We start from the raw sequence: 22,346 nt of genomic DNA on the forward strand, positions 1-22,346 counted from the left end.
TTTGGAGGTCACTAATGAACGATGATTCTTAAATCGAAATTTTGAAATCGAAGTTATTGTTCTTAATGTATATTTGATTTGATATAAAAATGGCTTAAAAAGGCTGGATTTTAAATGTGGTACTGTTTTTTTGGTCGCTGAACACAATACAATAATTCATTTAGCTGTACAATATACGCCTTAAAAAATATAATCCGATTAATGTGAAAAAAATGAATTCAAATTTTGAAATTGATTTTAGCAAGGTTCCAAGCGTTCAAAGCGTCGTTACTCCCCAAAATTAGATCTGTTCATCCAAAACAAGATTCAGTTGGAATTTTCTCGGAGCCTCCCACAGAATTTTTAAAAATTGCATTTAACTGGATTATAAAACGTTTTTAAGAATAGAAAATTTTTTTTTACAAGTTCCAAAGTATATCGCTTTGTGGTTTTAATATCTTCAAATCAAATGTCTCAATTTGACAATAAGAAAACTCTAGGAAATAAAATGCAAATAAAAAAAATAAAAAAACAATAAAAAAAATATAATAAATTATATAATATGTAGTTTATTTCAATTAATTAAATCATGTTTTTTTGTATTATGTACTCATTTCATTGTCTAATAAATAATTTTTTTCAAATTGAGCCATTTGATTTGAGGATAGAAAAAAATTGAGGACAAAAAAATTTTTCCTATCCTTGTAAAAAATGTTTTATAATCCAGTTAAATGCAAAATGTTTTAAAAGTCCTGTAGGAGGTCCCGGAAAAGTTCCAACTCAATGTTGTTCTGAATGAATAGACCTACAATTTGAGGGGAATAACGACCCATTTAAACGCTAATTAGAATGTTGTTAAAATCGACTTTGTACTCGAATTTGATCATTTTTTTCATATTAATCGAACTATATTTCTTAAAGCATATTAAATGAATTATTGCATCGTGTTCAGTAAACAAAAAAACATACAGTACTATATAAAATCTGGATTAAGTGATTTTTGCATCAAATCAAATGTGAATTAAAAAAAATTGAAACATTGATTTAAAAATCGTTTACTACTTTTAAATCTTAATATTTTTTGATAAAAATTTAAAGATCTTTTGGCATGAAATGAAAGCTTTTGAGCTGAGAGGCCGATTTAAAATAAATATTTTTTTTCTTGTCACTCTGATATGCATGTATGTATGTATATAAACAGGAAGTCCATTTTAATGTCTCACTCTAAATAATTTTTTTATTTTTAATCTTAGAAAAAAGTGTTTCAGACAAAAGTTGCATGGCTTTGAGGAAGACATAAGATGTTATTAGTTTAACCTTGAATAGTTCACGTAACCTTGAAGGTCACGTGAAGATTAACTTCAATTTCTTAAATGGAACTTCCTACTTTTTATTACACATTCTTATAGATCATCTCGAGAGCTTTCCAAAACACTATACTTAAGTTTTTTATTAAATTCATTTTTATTAAATATTTTTCGAGTTATAAAACTTGCAAGTTACAGCACCGCCGACATTAGTATTATTCGAAGTGTCCGATGACTAAAATCTCTTGAATGTTGCTCAGGATTATATCCTAAATAACATTTGTGATCAGAGTCATTGGAGATTATTTCTCTTTTTTTTATTTTTATGTAAAAATTAATATTTAGTGCAAAAATGAAAATAAAAGAAATAATCTCCAATGGCCTCGATCTTAACAAATGTTATCCAAGTCATGATCTTGAACAATATTTAAAAAGTTTTTAGCTATCGGTTGAACATCTTGGGTAATGTTAATGTCAGCGGTGCTGTAACTTGCAAGCCTTATTACTCGAAAAGTACTTAATGAAAATAATTATAGTGTTTTGGAAAGCTCTCGAGATGATCTAGAATGTGCAATAAAAAGTAAAGGGTTCCATTTAAGAAATTAAAAGTAATCTTCACATGTGACCTTCAAGCAACTATTCAAGATTAAACTAATGACTCTATTTTATGTCGCCCTCAAAGCCATGCAACTTTTATCTAAAACATTTTTTTTCTAAGATCAAAAATAAAAGTTATTTGGGGTGGGACATCCTATATATGTATAATTCATATTGAATTATTTAAGCACTAAAGATCCAGCTTCAACCGGTAAAGGCTTCTAGTTTATCGATTGTGTTCTCACATGTACGGTCTAAAATAAAATAATTATTAATTTATCAGTATTTTGTTGAATTTCACTAATTACCGTAATTGTATGTATTATCGGTTATCTGTCTATAAATTTTTCTACTGTTTATGTATAAATATATTAAATCAATCTTTACATATGATAATGTTATTAAAATAGACTTAGTCAGAGACATATTTTTTAAATTTTATATTAAAATATATAAATATACACAAAATATATTTATTTCATAAAAAAATGGTGACTGCGTCATCATTACTTGAAAAGGAACAATTTGTTACTTTTCTTGTTACATCTTCGCAATGTTAAAATAAGATGTTAGATTTAAAAATTATGTATAATCAATATTAATTATAAAATCAGCATTGAAATTGAAAATGAAAAAAATAAAAATTTTATATTAAATTTATATCTTAATAAACAAATAAAGCTTTGATTCTTCATATTAACATTTTTATTTTGATAAATGTTTAGAAATGATGTTCTACCAAAAATGTGATTTTTTTTCAATAATCAACAAAACTACAATAATTATAAAAAGATATGTATATACAATGTTTGGAGAGAGTTTGTAATATAAAAAAAATTCTATTTAAGAAGCTAATAAGTTTTATTGAAATGTTGATATAAAGTCTTTTAGTCTTTTACATCATTATCTATATCTAATCTATATATACCATGAGATTTAAGTAAAATGTTGGCAAGATAAAAAAAAAGCATAAATACGTTAATAATGTTTAGGAAAAGTGCGTCGAAATTCGGTTAATATATCCAAGCATATGATCTTTTCTCTGATCATATTGATATTTAGAAACATATATCAGGCCAATTACGCACAATATTTTGTGCATAAGCGTATACGCTTTTTGTGCGAAGTCTATTCTGCTTCCTTCCTGCTAAGGAGTGTTCAACTTTGAAATTGAGATTCTCCTCCTCTCTCCCTAGGGATAGCCTTTTCACGTAAAACGATTAAGGTCTACATCATATCTCTCTAGGAAAAGATCAGATATTCCTAGGTAAGGGCTGAGGAAATGAGATGGACCCATGGTGGATTAACATAGTGTGCTAATCAGTTTGCAAGCATTTTCTCTTTAATTCTCTCATTTGTTCGATGACCGTTCAGATCTTAGTTTAGCCAACTTTAATTGTTGTCTTCGTCGCATGTACATTCAGATTCGGCCTCTTTTTATCTAGTACTACTAACATTTATTCGTGTCACATGTTCCTACCATAGTTCCTACTCAATTTAATGCGCTCGTTAGAGTAAGTAGGAGCTATAATAGGAATTGAAACACATTTCAGAAATATATACACAAAATATTTGTACTTTTTTTTAGAATTTTTTATAAATATGAATTTTGAAATATTGTATAAGATTCGTATAAAAAAATTTGAGATATTTTCTAAAGTTATAAAATCATACAGAAATTCTAAAACTTCAAAATTTTTTATATGTGAATTCTAAAATATTGTAAGATTCATATAAAAAAGAATTAGATTTTTTAAAAAGTTATAAAATTATACTGAAATTGTAAAAATTCTGAAATTTACGTAAAAATTTTGAAAAATTATTTGAAAAATTTGGAAAAAATTTCCATTAGCAACAAAAATTGCTCACAAACGGTTGAAAGACCGTGTAGAGAGAGCATCTGGATATTCCATGAGATCAAAGGTTTGTCATAATCGTTGACATTAACTCTAATGCAAAAAACCTTTTCTCTGTTGTCAATTAGTGATATATAAATCAATTAGTGGCATATAAATATATTAGGTGTAGTAAAAAGAAATCCATTATTTTTGCATGAAATTGAATAGAAAAATAATGGATTTCTTTTTATTACACCTAATATGTAGACTTTGTAATCGTTATTGTACACTCTGACTGTCATAACAGTCACACTTGACTATTGTCAGACTATCTTGCTTTTATTTTATTTTATTTTAATAACTTGGAAACCAATTTTAATTCTTGACAATTACCATATTTATCATTTCAATTTTACAAAGTCTGACTGCATATATTTATATCAGAATCTAATTGATGTGCATTAGAGTTATAATATGCCAACGACAAACTTTTGATGGAATATCCAGATGCTTTCTCCACACGGTTTTTCAACTGTTTGTGAACAATTTTTGTTACTCTGAGAAGATTTTTACTCGGCTTCTCAAAATCTTCTGATCATTTCCATTTTTAATTATTTTCTGCGTTTTCAAGTTATTCTCCAAAGAATTTGTAATTTTTTATACATTAGAAGATGGCTCAATCCTATAACCGAGACATGTTACGTGAATTCTTATTTTTTTGTAATATGAAGATTTGTAAAGTTTAAAATAATTGATCTTTTCTTCAATATATATAAATTTCTATTTTTAATTTTGTAATTTTTGACTCTTACTGTCCTGTCGATATATTACTCTATTATCACTATAAAAATCCTTACTTTATTATTCTCTTGAATGTTGTTCAGAATCCATGTTCTGGATAATATTTATCAAAATCAAGGCCATTGGCGATTATTCCTCTTATTTTCATTTTACTAAAAATTATTATAATACTAAAAATTTATTTTTATGTAAAAATGAAAATAAGAGGTACAATCTTCAATGATCCTGATCTTGACAAATGTTATCCCAATCATAATCTTGAACAACATTCAAGAGATTTTAACCGTCGGTTGGATACCTTGGATAATGCTAATGCCGGTGATATTGTACTTTCAAGCATCATAATTCAAAAAGTACTTAATGAAAAAATATTTTCTTATAGCGTTTTGAAAAGCTCTCAACATCAGCTATTAGATTCTGAAAACAAAAGTAGGATGTTCTATTAAAAAAAGTCGACTTGACCTTGAAACGCCACTCAAGGTTAAACTGATAAGATCAGTAAATAGATCTTTTTAAATTCAACAACTTTTGTTCGAACAATTTTTCTCAATAATATTTATGAGATAAAAATTTGTAACGCTTTATTTTAAATACCCGATACACAGGGTGTTCTGGAATTTTTGCTAAGCGCTCTTGTATAGATAGAGCGGATTAAATTGAATCGAAAAATCCTCTACTATTTTGCAATTTTTGCAATAATTAACAAGATATTAATAATAATTGCCGAACTAAAACTACTAAAAATTGTCGAACATTGATCTTCAATATCTTTTTGTTTTAAATATCAATTTTACAGAAAAATTGCAAGAGACAAAAAAATTATTTTCTTTTCATAGAGCTTTAAGAATTTTTTAGAATTTTTCAATAACTTTTTATATACTGTATTTTCTTATTGGCAATTATTACCAACATGAAAGTATACGGGATCAAAAAATTCTGAAAAAATTCTGAAAAAATTCTCAGAACTGAAAAGAAAATAAATAATTTTTGTCTTTCGCTATTTTTCTGTAAAGTTGATAGTATTTGAATAAAAAATGATTGAAAACCAATGATCAGCAATTTTTAGTTATAATTAATATCTTGTTAACTATTGCGAAAATTGTAAAATGATAGTGAACTTTTCAATTCAGTTTAGTCCGCTTTATCTCACAAGAGTGCTTGGCGAAAAATTTTGAGACACCCTATACAGAGATATATTTCATACATAATTATATTGTGATGTCCATGTATACTACCTCGATCAAAAAGTTCCCGGAATTCAGAAAATTCAAAATACAGTTTTATTCATCAAAAGTGATATTGTCCCCTTCAAAGTACTCCCCATCGATTGCAACGCACTTATGCCAGTGCTTGATCCAGCTCTTGAAACATTTCTGGAACTCTACTGTCGGTATAGCCATCAGAGCCATCTTCGATTTTTCCATTACCTCCTTTCGGCTGTTAAAACGCGATCCCCGTTATGATTTTTTGACTCGAAAGAAAAAATCGCAGAGAGTCATATCAGGTGAATTCGATGGCTGTTGGATGGTATTCGTTTCATTCTTGATCAAAAATTCACTCGTTGTTGCAAATTCAACTCCATTTTTAAAACTGTAAAAAATCGAAAATACGTGCAGAAGTAGATGTACTCAAGACGGCGTAACTTTTACAAATGTCAAGCTATGGTGATAAAATTTGGTAGGAATGTCAATGATAGATGTGGCAACCTAACCAAAAAAAAACAGAACTCAAATCAGCTGACTCAGAGTATCACCTGGTGATAATTCCGGGAACTTTTTGATCAAGGTGGTATATAATTATATATAAAATATTTTTTCCTGAGTGAATGAACAAATAAATAAATAAATAAATACATAAGTACAATTTGTACCAACAATACTTATAGCTCAGTGGAATACTTATAGCTCCCCTCTTCAGGGCATCTATAGAATTATTCCATTTTTCTTAGGAAACAATAGAAATCTAAGAAATAATTAAATTCCAATATAGGAATTTATTTCGAATAATTTCATAATACGCACTCTAATAAGCGCTTGAAATCACGTTTGATATTTGCTTGACAGTTGATGTTGCGCCACGCTTCGAAGAGAGAAAAGGATATATAGCGAGATCTAACGAAGATGCATAGTAATCAGTCGTAGCAAAAACATTTATTTTTTTGCAATTAGCAGGCCTTGGTTTTAAACGATATTCGCAAAAGGGACGTGGTTTACTCAAACTGATCACTTACTGATCACACCATGTTAATTCCTTCCACCATGGGTGGACCTTGCTTCGTATGGAAAATCGTAAGGTAAATGTCCCAATTAGTGACAGTTATTCTGTGGAAAAAATGAATTAAGGTATCCGAGACGAATAAGGTCCAGCACTAAATAAGGCCCATTTTTAAATTTATTATTTTAAAACTCGTTTTACGCCTATACAATATATGTTTAAAAGATGTGTTATAGGAAGTAGATAAAAAGGAATTAAAGAATTGGAATTGACAGCAACACATTTGTTTAACATAACAAAAATTTGTGTGCATGAGCCATTTTTATAACAGTCCGCTGTAAAATTCACAATGTTTCATGATATATTATAGTTCATTATAATATTATTTAACTTCCTAGCTATGGAAAATAACAAATAAATCAATTTTTTGAAAGGAGTATAAGTATTTCTTTTAAATTAAAACAATGTGCTTATTAAATAAGGCCTATTTATATGACCATTATTATAGCTACTGTTACATCAGCGACGAGCGGTCTTGTAATTCGCGCTCGGCAATAAAAGAAACACTTGTGTATATAGAAGGAATACTTTATTGGATAATATAGAGAATATAGCGGAAGTAGCGTGCGGAAAGAAAGAGCGTGACAAAGCACGTTCGTGCGGGATGATGGTTCGACACGAAACTTGAAGTCATTTACTTAACAATTATGCATCTCATTGCCCAGAGAACGCGCTTTTTGTTTTTCTATGGTTCGATCTAGACCAACTCTGGAGCTCGGCACGGACATAACACTGTCCTCCTTCTTCTAGATTGTCATCCCGACAATCAAAGTTCGACGATTAAATGTATTTCCAAGGGTTTCAAGTTCCTGGATTTTTTAATCTTTGGACGGTTTTTTGCCTTAATCCACGCTGTCGAGAATACTGGACTCCGCTCCTATCAGGATCCTTCTCAATTGACCTTTCAGCAGCAGGATCCCTTCTCATATCCTTCAGAAGATGGCCAATCTTCCGAACGAAATACATAAATTCCGAGGGCATCTACTTAGCTTCAATCTTCTTAATTGAAGAAAATAAATAATCCTTGATAATTCTCTTCTCTCTTCCATTGTGCCTTGGTGCTCCTTTCTTCGGACAAGGGAGAGGATTTATTTTCTGCGGTATCTCTCTGCGGTACCCCCAAGTTCCCGTCTCGGCATTTGCCCATCGTCCTGTGATAAAATCACGGATCAAAAACCGCGAGCGAGATGGTCTTAAAAAAAAAACTTCGCACAATATTGTACTAATCATGTGTTCTGCACTTGTCTCTCCACAAATTTCTCTGCACCGATTTTTCGCACCGATCTCCACCGGTTCTTCACGCCCGTGAAATCCTTTCCACATCTAAAACTATCTTTCTGTCCATTCCAACGTATTCAACATGTTGGACATGGAACTAAAAAAAAGTTTAATCGCGCAGCGATTTATATCATAAATTAAAACAAAAACAATTCGATTATTTGATAGATTAGGGCTCCGATTTGATAAGTTACTTTTCCTCTAAATGCCTCTAATAAGGAGCTAATCTAACCGAATGAACGATTTTATTTTTGTTCAACTTGCGAGTAAACCACTTTACTAAGTTTCTTTATAACGCAATATCGCCTTTCCCAACTACTCCTATCTTTTATTTTTCGAGAATTATACAACCAAACTTTCTGTCCTTCATCAAAATGGATTTGCCTGGTCTTTTAGTCATACTAGGTTTTAGTTCAAAAAGACTTAACATCAGCACATTTCCTTACATCTTCATGGATTTCCTGTAACTTCGTCTGGTTTCATTTAGGTAATTCTCAACTGAGAAATCCTCTTTCTTAAGTCCAGGAGAACTTCCTCATAACAAAGTAATCGTCCACTAGTAATCGAAGATTTCGAATGAAATATAATTTGACTGGCGTGATTTTTATGGTTTCATGTTTTGATGATCTATAAGCCAGCAAATACATCGGGATCCATCGGTTCCAGTGCTTTTGATTTTCAGAAATATAGGTGTACAACTTTGCTTCCGCCGTTTTTTTCCGAAATTCGAGGCTTTATTGTAAAAAACTGGTTATACATTTATGATTCAAAGTATTGTCTATCGCTGGCCACTACTTTCTCCCATTTTTCGAGTAGCGTACGAATCCCGCGCCGAAAAAACTGGTCATCTTTTGAGGCTATTCACGAATCGATTCAATTTTTTACTTCTTCATAAGACCGGAATTGCTGGTCAGCCAGGCCGTGGGCCATTGATCGAAACAAGTGATAGTCAGAGGGAGCAACATCTGGAGAATACGGCGGGTGGGGTAGGACTTCCCATTTCAACGTTTCCAAGTATGTCTTGACCCCTTTCGCAACCTGGGGTCGAGCATTGTCATGCTGCAAAATCACTTTATCGTGGCTCTCGTTGTATTGCGGCCGTTTGTCTTTCAATGCTCGGCTCAAACGCAATTGCGTTTGATACCTAGCGCTGTGATTGTTTCAGTCGGTTTTAACAGTTCATAATACACTACGCCGAGCTGGTCTCACCAAATACAGAGCATGACCTTGGACGTCAAAATCACCGTTCTTGAAGCATTGAAACCACTCACGACGTTCTTTCACTAATAGCGGCCTCACCATAAGTATTTGAGAGCATTCGATGAGCCTCAGCCGCAGATTTCTTCATATTGAAGCAAAAAATTAAAACCCTCCCGCAAATGACGAGAATTTGGCTCGTAAACTGACATTTTCAATCGAGAATAACTTTATGATGCAGATACAAATCGACTAATGTTTCTATGGGGTTATATTGACAGATGCCCAAGTTTATTGTATGACGTCTATGATCTATTTATTTCGATGATCACTTATCGCTAAAGCCATCTATAGGAAAATGGCGGAAGCAAAGTTGTACACACCTAATATTTCGATAATTTGTAATCAGTAAGTAAAGTAATTTGAAATCATTCGATGTTAATGTTTCACCTGTTTATTTAATTAAGGATAGTCCTTGTTTTTTTAATTCCCAATAAATTTGTTAATTCCTGAAAAATTTTTCAAATTTGCCTCAAAGTTCTTCTTTTGATCCTTATGGATTTCCAAAGGAACCCTGTGTCTGGAGATCAATTGGCTTAAGAAAATCTCCGAAATAGTTTTGGCTCTAATGTTTTACAACGGAAAAAAACCCATTTGATAAAACAGTCAGTCACCCATTTAGTATTGAGAGTATAAATTAGTTCGATCCGTTTCCCTAAAGATGGCTCCAGCTGTTGTGAATGGTTCATAGTGACAGCTGATTTTGGCGGTTTCAGAGAGGTTAAACATCTGCTAATAATATTCAGTTTATATCGCTTTGAGTTTCATACAAAAACCTTGATTTTTACTGTGTTTGTTTACTGTGTCGAATTTTGTGTTAATCAAGCAGCATTTGCATTTTGTTTTTCTGCTTTAATTGGAAGAAAAGTGCGGTTGAAGCCCATCGAAGTTTATGGTGACACTGCTCCAACTGATAAATCATGTAGGGATTTCGACGTTTCAAGGATGGAGATTTCAGTGTTGAAGACAAGCCTTGCTCTGGACAGCCAAAAAAATTCGAAGACAAAGAATTAGAGGCATTACTCGAAGAAGATTAGAGTCAAACGCAAGAGGAGCTTGCAGAATCATTGGGGGTAACTCAACAAGCCGTTTTTGTATGATTGAGAACCATGGGGATGATTCAAAAACAAGGAAATTGGGTGCTTTATGAACTGAAACCGAGAGACGTTGAAAGACGATTTTTCACTTGCCAACAGCTGATTCAAAGACAACAGAAAAGGTTTTTTGCATCGGATTGTGATTGGAGATGAGAAGTGGATATTCTACGACAACTCCAAAAAGAAAAAATACTATGCTAAGCCCAGTCAATCGTTGCCATCGACCTCAACATCAACACGGCCGAACATTTATGGTTCGAAGATCATGCTCTGTATCTGGTGGGACCAAAAGAGTCTTGTTTACTATGAGCTGCTGAAACCTGGCGATTACATTACGGGGAGATCGGTATCGGCTACAATTGATTCGTTTGAGCTGTGCATTGCGAGAAAAACGGCCGGAATACGAGCAAAGACATGATAAAGTTATTCTTCTTCATGACAACGCTCGGCTTCATGTCGCTAAAGTCGTAAAAAAATATTTGGAAACGCTCAAATGGGATGTTTTATTGCACCCACCGTATTCTCCGGACATTGCTCCTTCTGATTACTGGTTGTTCCGGAGGATGCAGCACGATTTGGCAAATCACCGGTTCATTTCTTTCGCAGAAATCGAAAATTGGCTCCAAAATTGGATCGCCTCCAAAGACGAGTCATTTTTTCGAGATGGAATTCGAAGATTACCTGAGAGATGGGAAAAAATAGTAGGCAGCGATGGACAATACTTTAATTGATCTGTTCATTCATTTTGTTTTGAAATAAATGCATTTTTGAACACAAAAAAACGGACCGAACTAATTTGTACTCTCAATAAAACAGTCGATCACCACAAGCAAATATTTGTTCCTCGACAATGTTATCGGAAGAGGGCAAGAATGTCCATTTGCACTCTTTCTCTAGCGGAGAATTTGTAACGGGGATTTTCCTTTCTCGAATTTTCCTTTACCTGCCATACAAACTTTGCACCAATCTTCTAAATATTGCTTGCTATAAATAAAATCGCTTACGGCCTTTCTCCAAGATCTTATTGACTCCAAAACGTCCTCCAAAAGCAGAATCATGAATTTCCTCTAATATTTATCTAATTCAATCCCTAAGAACAATTAATTGCAAAATGCTTTTCTTTAAATTCGATCCCACCTTTTATAAAAGATATCGTTCTTAACCTCAAAGAAATCCCAGTATGTTCAATAGGCTTTAACGAAAACGTCCTTGCGCAATTTTCTGCCAGCATGGACGCTCCCCATCTCTTTGCCTCGAAGAATAACAGAAATATTCAGATTTTTTCAGCTGCTTCTTTCACCAATCCTCAGAACTTTTTTTCAAATAATGATTTGAGCAATAAAATTTTTTTACTTTAAAGCTTCCTTTATTTTCTCCCGATAACAATATCGACAATCAGCGTTTCATAAGAGTGCTTGGAAAGTCCATTCGTATTTCTATAAGAAAACTCCTTCTAATGTAGCACCTCAAAATTATACTACTGCAGCCTTTCTATTCAGCATACCAACTGTCCTTACAGATCTATAAAGGACATTAGCCACTTGAGTGAGACATCCGTTCGAACTTAAAATTTCTTTCCATACAAATAATAATGAAAAAACTTTATTGACAATAGTTTACGACGCGTTAATTCCTCTCAGCCTTATTCAAAACTCGATTAAGCGATAACCTTTTCATCGTCTCCTGTTTCTGTGCCAAGACAAATAAATTTTATTTGATTTTCTGTAAATATATAGAGCGGTTTTGCTATTGAAGGAAATCCTTTTACAAATTTGTGATAATAAAAGCAAAATCCCCCCAAAATTTGTAAATATTTTTTATTTCGAGGAATAGGCCAATCTTTCACAACCGAAATTTTTTCAGGATCTGTCTTACATCTGATAATGGCCGCGCTCGAGACTAAGTGCCCTAAATACTTATTTCTCTCCTAAAGAAAATACATTTTTTTAAATTCATTTTCAGATTTATTTTTCGCATTCACAGAAACTCTGTTTTTAAATTCATAACCATTTCTTCAAAACTTTTACTAAAAATAATAACGTTATCAAGTGTACATATAATTAACATAAATCAAGACTAATGAGAGTCAAATGCAGATAATCAGGCATAAAATCTTAAAATAATGAAATTACGAATTTCCTATCAATAAATGATGTCTTCTTTATTTTGAAAGTTTCAACTCACTTTGGAATCCTCCTCAGCAACTAGATCAATATACATATAACGGAAAGTTCACATCTAAAAAGATTATGTTACTCACTAATTGCCAGAAATGAAATGATAAAATCTGACGATACAAGAAAACTAATTAGAAGAATGTAAAACAGTAAAAAAATAGAGTGACTCATCTTAGTAGATAAAGAGCGTGTCAAGAAGCTTTGATACATAATTAATCTTGAACTTGATGAGAAACCATCAGGGTGATCGGCACGTCGAAGTCTCGCGATCACATTGCCGAAAATGTAACGAGTCCTTTGCCGATGACGGTCTTCTGGAAGCCGAACTGATATATAATTAATCACAAAATTACATCGTAAGAACGAGAAAGCAGATATAAAGATCGGCAGAGTCTGTATTACGTCCGTACGTTAAAACATATCGCAGGTTTAAAACTATTAAAATAAGCGGAAGATCACGTAGTAAATATTCTAGCTAAGCATTGAAAATCTAATATACAAGAACGTAAACAACATAAAATTCACATTATGACCATTATATAAATAAGCCGAATTCAAAATTATTTAGTGATTTGGAACTAGTGTCTGACGTCTACGTCTAGTGCTTTAACCTACACATATGTATACAATTTTAGCAATTAAAACGTTATTATATATTGCAGATGATCTTTTGGATTAGTTTTCCCCGTTCTTCCTGTCTTTGGGATAGACATTGACGATATGGTAAAGACATTTGACAAAGTGCTATGTTATTTGTTTTAATGTTTTTAAGAACTATAATAGTGGAAGTCGATAATAATCAAGAAGTACATATGAATGATTATTTTCAGGATGCAATATGGCCTCAGTACTTTGGCATGTCTCTGGAAATAATTTTCTTTCACCAATCTTCGTGTTACTCTTGCTACTGTGTCCACACAACTCCACAGGTTAGTAGAAAACACGAAGATTGAACAATTTTTAAAACGTTTTCACAAATTTAGCCGAGAAAAATTATACTTTTTTGCGTTTTAGAAGCAAAATTGCCAAAAAAGATTTGTCTGCGGAAAGTTGTTCAAAATGACGTATTACACAACATACTGAAATAATAAAAAGAATAAAAGTCCTGACCGCTAGCGGACTTGGAAAACTTTCCAGCTTCAAAAAATTGACCAAAAATATTTCAGTAACACTATTCTATGGGCTCCAATTTGATTCATATAGTTTTTTTATTTAGTATTTGGAATATAGAATTATGTAGAAAAGAAATTATGTGCTAAGGGAATTATTAAAGAAAAAAAAAAAAATTATGATAAATCGTTATTTTTTTTTAAATCGGAAAATCCGATCGCCGGCTCATAAAGGAATACGATAGATCGCTGCGCTTTTCTTAACGCCGAGATACTACCGTGTGTCCTGAAATATTCTTTTTTCTCCTTTTAACTTTTCTTTAAATCATATAATTTTTATCTATAACAAAATATTTTGTAACTCATCAAATAGAATATAGGAAATCCTGGGCATAACGGTCTAAATTGGGATTTTTTAAATACTTAATTTAATGCTCGTAAAGATTTGCACATTTCGGGTTGATTCCGGCAAGTACTCCCATCGTTTGAGACTCGGCCGAGCCACCCAGCGCTCACGCAGTGATGCCAAACATGTCCCGCATGCGTGTTGTTTACAGCTTAGCGCGCAGTGCTGTGTCATTAGGTTAAAGTAATGATGTAGTGCTGTGTGGAGCGCAAAGTCTATGCATCAAACTGGACGACAAGAGATGCGAGGCATCCCAAGAGAAAAATAGAAATGAGATAAAATATTTTAGATCAGAAAATGAATCGCAATGGAGTCAGGAAAAAGGTATCCCAAAAAATGTATTTTTTTGAAATGTATTTTTTATGTCAAAAATTTAGAAAATCTTGGTTAGACGAAAATATCTTTAAAGGTTGGTTGAGAATGACAATAAAGCTTGGTGTAAAATTTGTAATATTTTACTTATTATCGATATAATTTATCAAGGTATGTCTTCTCATATAGATAATGTAAATAGTGTTAATATAGAAATTGATATCTCACAATAAGAGGTATGTCTAATTTCTATATATTTATAATTCTGTTTGGGGCGACTAAGAATGCCAGTTTCACGAACGGATTAGATACTCTACTGGCGCTGTAGATTGCGCGCATGCGCGAGTGCGGGCTCACGTGATGCTCTAGTTCAGGAGCGTCCCTATACCAGAAATATACTGGGAACGTATCTTCTGCCAATTATTATTAAAACATATTTTTTATTAAATAATTTATTTCTATTAACATAAAATTTTCTATTGTTAATTTATTCTTTAATGATATACTTATATCTTAACGTAGTTTTCTAATATATTACATAATTATGATAACGTACATTGTGACAATAGTTTTTCACATCATCTGTGAGGTACTATTGTAATACGTTTTTTTTTTAAATGTGATTTCTCCAGTAGGCCTATCCTTTCCACAAAAAGAAGAATCAAATACTCGAATGTGGTTTAGGAAAGTAAAATTATATACGTATTATACGATATATAATTTTGATTCTTCTTATCGATTCTTCTTTTTGAGGAATAGATTTACTGGAGAAATCACATTAACAAAAATGCATCTTACAATAGTACTTCACGGGTGATGTGGAAAGATATTGTCGAAATGTACGTTGTCGTAATTATGTATTAGAAAACTATGTTAAGATATAAGTATATCATTAAGAAACAATAAATTAACAATAGAAATTTTCATGTTAATAGAAATAAATTATTTAATAAAAAACATGTTTCAATAATAATTTGGCGGAAGGTGCGCTCCCAGTATTTCTGGTATAGGGACTTTCTGAGAGTCACGTGAGCGCTCGACCGCCTCAAGCGGTCGTTCGCCAAAATCAGCCTGAAATGTGCAAATCTTTGCGAGTTTAATTAATTTAAAATGAATATATACTATATATGTACATACATATATATCATATTGTAGTTATTTGAACTACGCGCCGAAATTTTTCGGACTTAAAATGCAACTAAACTACCGAAATAATATTACAATTAAATTTTTGATGCTCTATAGGCATTTATTAAAGAGATCTTAATAAAATATATTTTGTGTTATGACGTTTACTTTCAGAGATAATAGATTGTAAGATTTTATGCTCCATCTTATATATATAAATAAGTTATATTTATATTAGTTTCATTATCATAATCATTTTTATTATTTACACGGTTATAATATGGTGTGGTGTGTTCCCGGTGGCGGTGAATGTTGTCGCGGGATCCATGAATCATCGCACCCTTGCTCAATTCAGCCCGCGAGATATTTGATGCACCACTACTACAAGACTACTTTCCATCACTGCCACCACCACCGGGAGGATTCACTACTGCCAAAATACTAAGTATATCTTGTCGTTTTGTGTCCTTTTCTATATCTTCTCTTTGATAGCTGATCTAATTGCAGAAGATTATATCAATTTGATTCACAAGCAAATCGATCAAGCAATTTTATAAATAACTTTTCTTGATTTTCAGAGTGCGACCAAAAATTTGTAAGCACTCCTGATGGACCGCTGAACGGAAGCTTTTATGCACCGACGTTGATCAACCCCGAAAAAGAGCCACGTCAATGCGTTTATACATTTCTTGCAGGACCGCGTCAGCGTGTTGAATTAACTTTCACATCGTTTGGCCTTCGAGGAAAACCGCCAGAGTGAGTCTTCGTTCTCATTTCTAGAGAATCTCTAATCAGAATCACAATATAATGTCTCCAATTTTGATTAATCTTTTTTAGCAAATTATATAAAAGAAATGTAATACGAATGTACATATATGTTATATTCAAAGATCGAAAATGCTCACAGAGCGAAAAAATTGATCACAATGAACCTCTCGATTTACCGGAGCGAATATTTTATCGAACTCGATCACTGAGACTTCGGAAATATTCTTCGCAATAACTGATATATATAGAAAGAACGTATTATAAGATTTGCGTTTTTTAAGATTAAACTTTATTTAATTATTTATTTTTCTTAATGGCTTGTACAATGGTAAACTTTTTCTCTTTCAATCTTATGCAAAAATAAAAGTCTGTGCAAAAATTCAGCCTGTAGATATTTTTTCTGAGGCCAAATTCTGGTAATGACTGTACCAAATTCTAGTAATGACTATATCATTTTAATCTTTATGTTAAAAAACTTTAATTTTTACCGATTTTTTTTTATTAAGGAATTGAAATTGAAACCGGATTAAACTTATTTTTTTTTTTTTTTTATTAAATCATAATTGAAATCGAAATAATCTTTCGACCTGTCCTGATTTTGAGTTGCAAATTTTAGGTGTAACATTATTTGATTGTATATGTAATATTATTTTATTTTATACTTTTTAATATAGATATGTTTAACCGTAATATTCTCATATATCTCATAAAAATTTATAATTGATGCATGAAAGAATATTATTTATTTTTTTTTATGGAAAATTTAATGATCGCCATTTGATAGAGATGAAAGATAAAAAGGAATTTAACAATTTTGTATTATATGCATTATATTTGAAAATTTTTGTGAGTAAGTGATAGAAACTTACATATGAGAATAGTTGTTTATGTATACATTACATATGTATACATTTATTTACATGCATACTTTTCCTGATACATAGTGGATCTGCTGTGGGAGAATTACCAGCGTAAGTATTGATAAATTTGTAAGAAGTTATGCTATTTGTCAATTAATAGTTCGTTATATAACTTTTTAAAAAAATTAATATTAGGCGATAAGAGTATGAGCTCCTCAGAAAAAATTGTTACACTAAATTAATGCCCATTTTCATCAATCTAGACTAATTTTAATCACGATTTAACTTATTCTTCATCTTTTTCTAGTTCTTAAAAATTTTAAAAATTAATTCTAAAAATTAAAAAAATGAAAAGTAAATTGAACCGAGATTAAAATTCATCTGCAAAGAATGGAAATAGGCGTAGAGAATGAAATCCAAGTACTATCTTTATATGATATCTTTACACTATAAATTCTAAATGACAAACAGGGATAGGAAAGTTATTTTGTAAAAATTAGTTTTTTCTCTCAAAAAATAATTACTATTATAATTGTGTTAAAAATGCACATTTTAATTGCAATTATTTAAAAAAGTAGACGTCTATATATTTCTAATTGTACACAAACATACAGAACTTTTCAATTTACTTGTATTCAAAATTTTAATACATTCGTAAGAAAATCATTTTATGCAAGTATTACCTTCAAGCAAATTTTAAACATTTTGTTGGATTTTTTTATTTTAAATAATTTTTATATATCTTACTATTTGCACGTTTTTAAATTAAAATTAAACTTATTAAAAATAATGTATCTTTTGCCTTTCGCTTTACATGAATTTATTTTTATTTGAAAAATATTTCGATTAATTTGTAAGAAATTTTCTAGAAAAGTATTCATAAATGATTCAAACTTTGTTTGATTTTAGTTAAATGCTTTTATTTCTTGAAATATTGATAAAGGATTTAAAGTTTTTTTGTCAATATCTGAATATTCCGGGTTTTTTGTTTTTGTTTTTTTTTTTAAAGTAATCATGACAATTTTAATAAATTTAATTTATTTGTAATTATATTTAATCCAATATTTAATGCAAATCTCATAATCTATCCATTTCCATTTACTGAATACAAACAAATTTAAATTTAAACGTTTTAACTAGTATGCCCGATGAATACAAAAATTTGAAAATTGAGTTCCAAATTGAATTTATTTTAAATTTTCATATAAAAAAAATGTAATCATATATTCATTCAAAATTTTGAATTTTCAAAATATATTTATTCACAAAAAACTATATTTAACGAGTATTCATATTTATTCAAACAAAATATAAATTGAGAAACAAAATATAAAAGAAAACTCCAATAAGTAATCGTTTCCTCTTAATTATAACGATACTTTGATGACTTTAAGTAAAAAAAAAATGAATTTTATTTATTTTTGTCATTGTATTCAGATTTTATAAAGGAAACTTAGAAATTTTGAAAAATACATTTTTTATTTATAAATCTATCTATTTTATTTATAAATCTATCTATTGTGTTTGATAGAGTGCCGTATTTCGATATAATTCCGGTTATATGACAGTAATATTATAAATATTTTATCTTGGGCGCAACGTTATAGTCTGTGAACATTAAATTCCGAGATATATTATTTATTCTCAATAAAAATATCTTTGTTTAATCTATAAGTTACGTAAGAATGCCCACCATATAAGTCGCGAATTAAGCGCACGTGTAATCGTATTGTTTTTATAGATTTATGTTTTCTCTTGCAGGCTATGTGCAGATAATATAATACAAAGTAAAAGTGAATACGAAATGAAAATATTCGTAATCGTATTAAAAAAATATTCATTCAAATGAAATGAAAAAATATTTATTCGTTTCTTAATGAATAAAAAAGAAATATATTCGAATGAATATTTTCATTCATTTTTATTCGAATGTTAGGTGTATTTATCGTATACACTAAAATGTACAGAGAAATAAATCTAAAAGTTGATATATTCTCTTTTTCAGTTGTATTCATGAATATCTGGACATTTACTCGGAGATACGATCGGAGAACACGACTAAGTTAATAGAGACACCGTTTGGTGGACGATTCTGCGGACCAATTCCACCACGTAGACGGGTTTCCCTTTATCAAGGAATTGCTCTCAGTTTCTACACTGACAAGAATGTCACGTTGCCAAATATTTTCAGCGGTATTTACAGATTTATCAACGCTTGTAAGTTTTATTTCATATTGTTTTTAAGACATTTGACTGATGATATGCTAAATATGATATACGATCACAACGATTGTGATGCAACGATTGTCATATGGTATGTCAGACAAACGGGTAGATAACTTAAAACCAGAATTACAGAATACTGCAATCATATTCGTTGGAATCTATCCGTTTTCACCGTAATCACCGAACATAGAATGACATATTATTTTAACTGGAATAACATCCAGAAACTAGATGAAGAATCATGAACAATGAACGCTTAATTTCCGAGGTATTAAATATCAAAAAACAGAAAAACAGTCTCAATCTTCAAAGATACTAAGGTCTTCACAAAGCGTATTCACCTATTATAAATAAAATTTGACAATATATTCTTATCAAGTCGTTTTGTCAATCTATTAATCGTTCCTCAGATAGTGACAGTCTGCCGTGCCATTAACATAACGTTCAAGTAATATCTCCGGATAATTTGATTTTTGCAATTAATTTCGTTATCATAAAATTAATTTCGTTATCATACTGACTGTGAAATATATTTATCGTCACTATTTGACTGACGTATTTGTCATTATATTCTATACATTTTTACATAATGATTTGGACGAAGTATTTTTCCTATGAAACGGTAACTGCGATCATGATGGTGAATGTTTCATCGAGATGATGTTGTTGCTTATTTTTTACAGAATATAAAAAAGACAATTTTTTAAAAGAATTTTATTTTATCAAGTTATTAATTTCTTTATTGATGAATGAATTTGTCTTTTTGATCAGAACATCATGAAATTCTTTAACAATCGATCATCAAATCGTTTGTGAGCAACTGACATGTTTCATCATGTAATTTCATCAAGATCGCTACATAAATTGGAACATTACGTTATGATTTTTATCTCTTTGACGATGGTAACTAATGTAAGTGTGAAGATGATAATATCTGAAGAGGAGAGACTCTATGTAAGAGCCGAAACATGTAATGATATATTTGTTTCTATTATGTATGTATTTAACTTCTATTAATAATTTTTATACGTTTTACGTTTACATTTTAAAGAATCGATTCTTATTTGCCTATTTTATCATTATATTGTTACTTATTAATAGCTGATATCAAGATAGCTTTCAAATCACTATAATAAAATTATTTTTTATTAAGTACTTTTCAAATTATAAAGTTTGGAAGTTATAATATCGCCGACATTAGCATTACCCAACCTTACCCAACATTATATTTGTCTAATCGACCGTACTAAAACCTCTTGAATGTTCAAGACCATGCTTTGGACAATATTTGTTGAGATAAAAGCTATTGCAGATTGTACCTATTATTTTCGTTGATGACATAAGATTGATTTTGTATATTATTCGTGTCATCAAACAAGATCCACTAAATCGGCAAATTACTTTGTCGCGTTGCACACTATTTTTAAGGTACCCTTATAAAGAATAATCTAAAAGGAACAGATCTGGTAACCTAGACATAGTCAAATAGAATTGAATGACCTCTTAGGTCATCAGATGTCCCCTTTACTCACCGGTATTAAAATTTTCAAAACATTGCTTATTTGAATTTTGAGACGTTCGTGAAGTTGAAACTTTTAAAACAAATTCCTGATGCACTGCATCTGTCATCGCTGCACTTAATGCAGCAACATTTCCCGGCGAATACTCAGTCGGATACGATATAATATTCGATGATACATTGTTACTTAATGAATTGAATTTTCAATAGATATGGCATATATACCGGAGTTATACTCTATTGGATATATTACATCATTAAAATAATATATTTTTTTATTTGTCATAGAGATATATTGAATAATTCACTCTATGTAAAAGTTTTAATTAACTCTTGATTTTTTTAATCTTTATTTTTTATTTATTCTTTACTTTGTTTTACAATGAGCAGCCTAATAAAATATTAAATAATAAAATAAAAATATTAAAATATAAAATATTAAAGATGTACAGAATACGGAGATTTGATTGTATTTTAAAAACATTCTCTGGTGGAAAAGTTTTGCTGAAATTTTGTTGAAATTTTACTAACATTTCGCCGAAATTATTCTTCGTTTTGGACTACTTTCAATAAAATTTCAGGAAAATTTTAGCGAAATTTTAGTAAATATTGCTGAAATTTCAGAAGAATAAAATTAATCAATTTCAATTTTATTTCTAAAATATGTAATTATTCTGATTAATATCATTCTAGAGGATATATATGATAAAATTATGATAAAAAAAAATATTTCTCTTGAATTCTGCAATTAATTTCACAATACTGCTAAGTGATCGCCCATTTTAATAGTGTGTTTGATCTCTGCGATTATATGGGAACTGCTTCTTCAATGACGAACACTTATAATAGACGTATAACACATCTGATCACAAAATGCTATGAAAAAAATGGGACACGTATAAAAAAATTATGTTAAATATAGTTAAAGTATTAATGAGAGCAAAATATTTAATATCGAAATACTTAATACTATATTATCTTTTCATATTAAAACCATTTATGTGAAAAATAAATGCAGAAAGACTAATTTTTTAGTTTTGTAATAATTTGTATAAAATTTTTTAACGAAATGTTAAAGAATATTCATTATGCACTGATCCAAAAAGTGGCAAGATAGAAAAATTGTGGGAAAAAATTGGCCAACTTTGACTAACAATAACTTTGTGAAAAATCGTAGGATAATATATTTTTTTTAAATTAAAGCTTGAAATCTCTATTTTAAGACACTATAGCCAGATTTTAAATTTGAAACCTCCTGCCATTGGTCTAGTTTTACATCGTGCATTTGATTCATGTACTAACTACTCTAACTAGTAACTTTCTATTAAATTATTTTAATTTCAGTGATGTATTCAAAGAATAATGTACTAAATTGATACAATATGCATCAAAATAATTACTTAAATACACATA

The 22,346-nt window shown here is 30.4% G+C and overlaps 1 protein-coding gene across 6 annotated transcripts in view; it reads left to right on the forward strand.

Moving 5' to 3' along the window:
* LOC108692466 (dorsal-ventral patterning tolloid-like protein 1) overlaps nucleotides 1-22,346 on the forward strand; it is a 99,239-nt gene that overhangs the window by 3,353 nt on the left and 73,540 nt on the right. For 3 of the 6 annotated variants that reach the window (XM_018200718.1, XM_018200723.1, XM_018200719.1), the window contains exons 2-7: nucleotides 13,268-13,328; nucleotides 13,436-13,534; nucleotides 15,916-16,005; nucleotides 16,139-16,316; nucleotides 17,273-17,299; nucleotides 19,194-19,405. In XM_018200718.1, coding sequence (XP_018056207.1) covers nucleotides 13,444-13,534; nucleotides 15,916-16,005; nucleotides 16,139-16,316; nucleotides 17,273-17,299; nucleotides 19,194-19,405 — 598 coding nt within the window. In that variant the 5' untranslated portion in view covers nucleotides 13,268-13,328; nucleotides 13,436-13,443. The remainder of the gene's footprint in view (nucleotides 1-13,267; nucleotides 13,329-13,435; nucleotides 13,535-15,915; nucleotides 16,006-16,138; nucleotides 16,317-17,272; nucleotides 17,300-19,193; nucleotides 19,406-22,346) is intronic. The other 3 variants (XM_018200721.1, XM_018200722.1, XM_018200720.1) reach the window with 3 other exon arrangements.

This window comes from Atta colombica, unplaced genomic scaffold, assembly GCF_001594045.1.
Source record: "Atta colombica isolate Treedump-2 unplaced genomic scaffold, Acol1.0 scaffold72, whole genome shotgun sequence".
Classification (NCBI taxonomy): Eukaryota; Metazoa; Arthropoda; class Insecta; order Hymenoptera; family Formicidae; genus Atta; species Atta colombica.